The sequence below is a fragment of the Fundulus heteroclitus genome, chromosome 4 (genome assembly GCF_011125445.2).
Source record: "Fundulus heteroclitus isolate FHET01 chromosome 4, MU-UCD_Fhet_4.1, whole genome shotgun sequence".
In the NCBI taxonomy this organism is placed as follows: Eukaryota; Metazoa; Chordata; class Actinopteri; order Cyprinodontiformes; family Fundulidae; genus Fundulus; species Fundulus heteroclitus.
Window position 1 is genome coordinate 34,087,267 of NC_046364.1, and position 7,882 is coordinate 34,095,148.

A 7,882-nucleotide genomic window follows, 5' to 3' on the forward strand; every position below is an offset into this window, starting at 1 on the left:
AAATAGCAACACGTTTTTTAATTAACTTAGTTTTTATTATGAAAACAATAAGAGTAGAAAAGTCAGCAGCCAGGGGTGATCTCTTTTTATAATAGCGCCACACTGACCATTCCACGCATAATAACATGAGTAAAAACCACAGCTTTCATTGGAAATACTTTACATCCAGAGACATGTATTTGCAGGTTTACAGGAAGTAAAACAATAATTAAAGACACCTAAAAGGCTGTAATCAAATATAAAACAAACCGTCAAGACCAAGGACAATGCTTTGGCATTTTTTCTATAAAAGAAATTACAAACCTCCTTTGCAAGCCCTCACATGTAGAGGGTGGACCAGTTTCTGATCTCTAGTGGTAACAGAAAGGCACCCCTAAGCTACAAAGTGATGTGTTGAATCTATTTACATGGAAAGCACATAGTTATTTTTTTCAATCGTTAGCATCAATACTTTCTGCTGAACTGCGTTTATAGGCACAGGTGTGTGCAGGTTATATGATGGAGAACATTGAGTCTCATAAGAAATATTATATTTACAAGAAAAAAACAAAAACGTTTCCGTTTTTAGGCCACAGTGTACTTCAAACTCGGATGTGCTTAAAGCTGTAAATACACTGGAAAGCATCATTCAAGTTTTTTTTATCTGTGTAAACTCTAAATTTTAAGCAGAACTTTTAACACGTTAAAACAAAGTTTTGGAACAATAAGCAGAGAAATACTGAAAAGTGATGATTACAGCTTTAAATTGGATTTCAGTGTGTGTGTGTGTGTGTGGATATAATAATAATAATAATAATAATAATAATAATAATAATAATAATAATAATAATAATAATAATAATAATAATAATAATAATAATAATAATAATAATAATAATATTCCATGACTCCAAATCGCTTCTTTTTAGATTTCTCAGAATTACGTCGCCAGAAATACATCAAGCCAAATTTTGATATGCTTCCTTTTATAAAACGTCTCATGCCACGAGCCTCAGGCAGAGAGCTGTTCATGTGATTTCTCCCCCCACCCCACCCCCTTACATATATTTTTAGTATTAGCAGCAGTAGTGGGATTATTATTATTATTATTATTATTATTATTATTATTATTATTATTATTATTATTATTATTATTATTATTATTATTATTATTATACAATCCTTACATTCTTTTCTGTTTTTGCGCTTCTGAGACCCGTTTGTACCGGCGAGGTCAAATATGGCAGATTATGATCCTATATAACTATGAGCTACACCTGATAGAAATTTCTTTAACAGAGTCCAAAAACCGCTTTTCATTGCAGCAGATAGAAAATCACTTTAATTGTCAAAGCGGGTATAAATTGACGTATTGTCGGGACTGATGATCACATTAAAGTACCAAGGCGCTTATTATTCGTCTAAATTCTAAACATCTGCGACCTTTCATCTGAGGATCAGTTTTTACTAATAGGACTGCACGTCACAATCATACAGTAATGATGGGAAGACAGTTAGAAAATGTCTGTAAGTTAAAAAGTCCAGTGTTCAGCGACTCAATAACGGACAGATGAGCTCTCGTGTTACCTGAGAGGATCCTGTCATGGAGTTGGAAAGTGTTGGACAACGAGCGTCCTCGAGTCTCAGCAAATAGGGACCATCTCCAGATCAAACCTATCCCAACTCCATACTGGCTTTAAGCGAATGTCTTTATTAGATTCCGCGTTAATCGCCTAGGTGCTGTGCAGCTCGTGGATCAACCCGCGCAGTAATAAATCTTGATGTCCACGGCTTATTTCAGCTTCGCGGGGCAGTTCTAAAGACAAAAGCTCGCCTGGGAACCCTAATTTGCCCTCGTTTACCCCCTGATACGTATGGCTGCTATATGCCGAAGCACCAGGAGCACAGGACCAGCTCCCGCAGGGTTTTACGCAGCTCCTGGCTCCTGTACGCGTAGATGAGCGGGTCGATGAGGGAGTTGCAGATGATGAGGATGAGGAAGAGGTTGAAGTTCCGGAAGAAGCAGTTGCAGAAGGGGTTGGTGGGGCAGGCCAGGATGAGGATGAGGTGGAGGAAGAAAGGTCCCCAGCACAGAGTGAAGACTCCGAGCAGGATGGTGAGCGTGATCGCCCCCTTCATGCTCGTGGACTGCCGCCTGCCTTTGTGGAAGGCGGTGATGCGCCGCGAGTGCACGTGGGCCAGCACGAACATGTGCAGGTAGAGCGCGGCGTTGAACACCAGGGTGATGCAGAAGAAGGTGATCAGGCACACTATGACGGCGTTGTCGGTGTGGTAGACGATGAAGAGGATGCTGGAGGTGAAGCTGGCCAGCCACACCACCGCGATGATGGCGACGGCGCGCTGCGTGGTCATGATGCTGTGGTAGCGCAGCGCGTAAAAGATGGTGATGTAGCGGTCCGCCGCGATGGTGCACAGGAAGGAGAGCGAGGACACCACGGAGCTGCAGATCATCACGTCGATGACGTTGTCCAGGTGGCGCAGCATGCCTGGGTGCAAGGTCAGGAGGCCGTGGTCGTTCAAGAGCATGAAGACGGTTTCGGTGACGTTGCTGACGCTCACCAGCATGTCGGACACGGCCAGGCAGCAGATGAAGTAGTACATGGGCGAGTGCAGGTTGCGGTTCCTGATGATCGCCAGGATCACCAGGATGTTCTCCACCAGGCTGATGATTCCCAGCGTGAGGAAAAGCTCCTGGGGGATGCGGATCTGGACGCAGCTGAGCGAGTTCCGCTCTCCGCGCGTGGAGTTCGTTTCGTTGTCGTCCATGATCTCAGTCAGCGGGTTGAACTCCGCGTGGAGATAGCGCAGGGTGCTGTTGACATCCATGTCCGAGGTGTGCGTAATGCGGAGCGGATTTCAGCTTACCTGGACAACCCGGAGTGGCAAAGTTTCAATGCTTCCACATCCGCCGTCTCAAATGTGTCTAATCAGGGAGGAAATCAAACACTCGGAAAGCTCGGAAGCTGTTCCCACCAAACTTAGGCTACAACCCAGGCAGTTCTCAGCTGCGCGGGCGAAGTCAGGAGAGATGGCGCGTTTGCCCATGTGAAAAAATGCGTCTCCTCTTCCAAATGTTCCTCAATGTAGCACCTCTTGGATAAATATCCATGAATTATCCACGAATGCATTTCTCTGGCATGGCGGGATTTTTTACCGTCATTGCGCATCTGATCGGCTGAAACCCTCCGACCCGTTCTGGAAAACAGGAAAACTGTGAGAAAACTGTATGCGTTTGGTGAGCCTGGACTTGGAGAGTGAGCTGCTTGAGTTATGTTAAAAAAAAAATGATGCTGAGTGACTTTTCCCAAACTCCTCCTCTTACGCAGACGTCAGCTGGAAAGTGGTCGCGTCTCAGAGCTGGGATTTATGATCAGCATTTTAGACTACATCTGACTGCATCTGAACAAGAACATTCGGAAGAAAATGTTTTGTTGTTGTTTTAAAGGTGTGCGTCGCAGTCCTCGTGTAGACTGGTCAAACGCATTCAGTGCATTAAATACAAGCAAAGTTTTGCGCAAACGGCCAAACGTCGATTTGCTATCATCTGCATCATTTTGTGATGAACAATATTCTTCAGGTTAGCAGAAAACTTGATTGCCATTCGGAGGAAGTGTTCTGTGCGCACAGCCGCTTTCTTTGCTATATAACATAACTCCTAAAATGTATGTTGGTTTTAATATTCTGAACATCCCCCGAGGTGGATTAGGGTTGTAATATTGGTAGACAGATTAAAACCTCCCATTTTGAGTTGCAAACCTTCATTTCGTCAAGAGACAGAAGAAAAAGAGGACACCTGTAGATCAAGGAAGATCTAAACGGCACTGCCCCTTTAGGTTCGTAGAACTTTTATTTCTATTTTAAAAACACAAAATGATTTTTTTTTTCAATGCTTTTCTGGCTTTTGGGTCAAATTTGCTCTGGGCCCATCTTATTTCTGCTTATCAGATTCCAACGTTTTACAGAGCAGGTTTTCATGTTTTCTATGAAAAGGCTTAATACATTTCTAATACAGGCAGGGCAACTGTGCTTAAAGTGGGTAATGAGGTTTCTAAAATCATCTAAGTAGTGAACTTGATGCTTTATTACTGCTTTAATCTTCTAGATGTCTAATCTAAAACCTTTTTAAACAATAAGGCACCCGTAACTACTTATGCTCCCAGCTAAACCATAAATGCATTAAAGTGCCTGACGAATGTGTTAGCAAAACGTTACAGAAATTAGCTGAGCTGGGAAAACCCCATTGTCTATTGTAAACATGTTTGTGACGCTTTAGATGCTCTTTTGTTTACAGCTAAATCCTTCAAACGACATGAACAGGTCAGAGAGGTCATTAGATCAAATTCCTTTAAACATCGCTGATGTCAAAACAGTGGTCTGTTAAAAAAAAAAAAAAAAATGTAAATTAAATGTGTTTGAAAACCAGTGGCTGTTTTCTCGACAAATGGGATACATTCATAACATTTCTGTACGTTCATCTCAATAAATTAGAACATTATTAAAAAAAAATGATTTACATCAATCATGCAAGTCAAATTGTGAAATTCTCGCCTTTAATTGATTCATTATACACGACTTTCATTATACACAACTGGAGTACATTTTCTACATTAATGTACATTTCAATACATTATTTTTGTTAATTTTGTTTTAATGCATCCTGATGGACTGGCGACTTGTCCAGGGTGTAATCCGACCCCCAGCAGGTCGTTCACGCTGAGCCTGGTTCTGCTGGAGGTTTTCCTCCCTGTTATAGGGGATTTTTCCTCTCCACTGTCGCTTCATGCACGCTCAGTATGAGGGATTGCTGCAAAGCCATTGACAATGCAGACGACTGTCCCTGTAGCTCTACACTCTTTCATGAGGAGTGAATGCTGCTTGTCAAGACTCGATGCAATCTATTGGCTTTCCTTAGATAGGAAACTTTTTGACCAATCTGTAGGATTTGATTGAATTTGACTTTGTAAAGTGCCTTGAGATGACATTTTTTGTGAACTGGTGCTATATAAATAAAATTGATTTGCACTGAATTAATCCACTTCTTATCCAATGACCGCTGGAAACAGCCACTGGACAAAAGTGACTGCCCTCCCAGGACCGGACACGGATGAGGGGGCATAGACGACGGATGGATGCAAAGATTGAATAACCCACAGAAGACATTGCTAAAAAGTTGGCAGCATTTAATCATGGAAATGTGTGTGGAAGAAAAAACTTTGTACCCGTCCAGACAAACAGAAGTGCAATTTGGTGTGAAAACGGCACGGTGGTGGCGTAGGGGTAGTGGATGACCCATGTACCGAGGCCTCAGTCCTCCGTGCGGCCATCACAAATCACACCGTGTGTAGTTAATCTAAATATCTGTTTCACTTCTTTAATTTGATTGGCAAATAAATAAAGATATTCAGTGGTCAATTATATTTTATTTTGTTCAACTGTGTCACAAACCTCAATTCAGGACTCTCAACCTTTGCACTCCTTATAACCAAACGAGGACCTCATCTGACTAGATTAGATTTACTTTATTTCACCTTTTTGGCATGCAGCCACAACTGGTGAAAAACCGAAGACACATTAGGTCAAAACCTTTCAATAAAAGCGGCAGAATCACATGAAACGTTCCTCCGACCTCAGCCACGGCTCCAGGTGAACTGCAGCGCTGACTTCATTGGCCCACCGAGGACAGACACCCACAGCACGTGGCTGACTGGGGGAGTGGAGTTGCCGTGGCAGCGGCATGTTGGTATCCAGTGTCCTCTGTTTGACTGTCGGCTGATTCCTTAAGATTTGGCAGAGAAAAAAAAAAGAAGAAAAGTGCAAAGGATCTCAAAAATAGAGGGCTGCAAATGGAACTCAGTTATGTTCTTGTCCAAGAGGTTTGACAGGCGCACCAAGATAAGCACAGCATGAGACAAAGTCTTGATTCAGTCAAATTAAATTATGTTCAGGCACTCTGCTCCATATCAGAAATCATGACATTTTCCTCCAGCGATAAACATCTGTATAAACAGCTTGACAAAACTGAAACAAACAGTGAACAGAACCAGAGACGACTAAGAGCCATTTGTCGTTGTGGTGCTGGAAGCAGCGGGGGTTCTGCTCTCAGGTTTCAGTTGCTATGAAGTGAGCCGTCCTCGGGACAACACGAGCATCTCACCGAGGCGAAAATATTCGGTTCAGTAATCAGTTTAACAAATACAGAAATGTCTTCAGGTTTCACAGACTGGCGTTAACCTCATGGACTGCAGCTACAGGACAAGTTGGACAAGTAAGTCAGAAATAGTCAGATATTGGTAAATTGACCCAACTATGTGACCCGGTGCCAAATAGGCACCAATTGAAGTTGTGTGTGGATATTACAGCAGAAATGGAACTTAATGCACAGAAGCGGGGAAAAAAGCTTTGAGCAGGATATTTCTTGATTTAAGACACATACAGTGGCTTGCAAAAATATTCACATCCCTTGACCTTTATCACATTTTTTCACTTTACAACCACAAGCTTATTTTATTGTAATCTTATGTGAAAGACCAACACAAAGTGGTATACAATTGCGAAGTAGAAAGAAAATTATACATTATTTAAAATATTCTTTCCGAATAAAATGTAAAAAGTATCTAGCCCCCTTTTCTCTGAGTGCAACCAATTGCCTTCAGAAGTTGCCGGATGATTGCTAAAGACTGTATAGAGTCCACCTGTATGTAATCTGGTCTCTGTGCAAATACAGCTGCTCCGTGATGGCCTCAGAGGTTGGGGAGCAAACAGCATCATGAAGTCCAGTAACACACCAGACATATCAGGGATAAAGTTGTGGAGAAGTTTAAAGCAGTCTTAGGCTTTAAAAAGATTTACGAAGCTTTGAACACCTCACGGAGGAGCGCTGTTCAATCCAACATCCGGAAATGGAAAAAGCCGTCCACCTAAACCTACAGGCTAAACAAGGAGAGCACTGATCAGAGATGCAGCCAAGAGGCCTATGGTGACTCTAGATGAACTGTAGAGATCCACAGCTCAGGTGGGGGGATATATGTCCACAGGACCAACTATTAGTCTTCTGCTGCGCAAATGTGGTCTTTATGGAAGAGCCGTTGTTAAAAGAAAACCATAAGAAGTCCCGTTTGCAGTTTGCCAAACAACATGTTGGGGACACAGCAAACATGTGGAAGAAGGTGCTTTGGTCAGATGAGACCAAAATTTAGCTTTTTTTCCATTTACATAGTTTTACAAATACATTTTCCACATACTTTTTCACATTATAACCACAGACTTCAATATATTGTGCTGGGATTTATGTGATAAAACAACACAAAGGAGAAATACTGCCAATACTGACCATATTTCTGTTAGATCAGGGACCAGCTAACCGTTTCAATATAAAGATCTATTTTGTATTTTTTGTAAATACATTTCCCTAGAACTGTAAACTGTTTGAAAAAAAATATTAGTTGGATATAGAATTACTGTCTAAAAAGTATGTGTTTTGTGGTAAGCCTGAAGAGCCAGAGTAGTTTTTCTATGTTAGGGTTTTAACTTGTACAACAAGCAGAGCCACCAGACTCCTATAAGGCTCCTGCTTCAAGCTGTTAAAAAGCCAAACTCTAGTAAAGGCCTTGCTCTTATCACGTAACATTTACTTTATTCATCAGTTTGCATCTATGTTCAATTAAATCCAAGATATAAACAATGTTGTTTTTGTTCTGTTGGTTTTAACATCAAACTCACAATCAACTGATTTGATTAAAACAACATGTGCATCTTATGAAAAGCTTGTCATTCATTCTCTCATAGGAGTTTTTATGCAGATATTGATCCACATCAAACAGATAGAGTGCTTTAGTTTTGTATTTATTGAAATTTAGATTTGAAAAAACCTAAAAAAAAAAAA

The 7,882-nt window shown here is 41.4% G+C and overlaps 1 protein-coding gene across 1 annotated transcript; it reads right to left on the reverse strand.

Moving 5' to 3' along the window:
• Window positions 1-813: 813 nt before the first annotated feature.
• On the reverse strand, window positions 814-4,385 carry mc1r (melanocortin 1 receptor). The gene has a single exon (XM_012855093.3). It carries the CDS (start codon window positions 2,824-2,826, stop codon window positions 1,861-1,863), a length of 966 nt encoding a protein of 321 aa, XP_012710547.2. The 5' UTR covers window positions 2,827-4,385; the 3' UTR covers window positions 814-1,860.
• Window positions 4,386-7,882: the final 3,497 nt, after the last annotated feature.

Coding starts and splice junctions, on each gene's coding strand:
- mc1r (XM_012855093.3), bottom strand. CDS start 2,826: ATGGATGTCAACAGCACCCTGCGCTATCTCCACGCGGAGTTCAACCCG.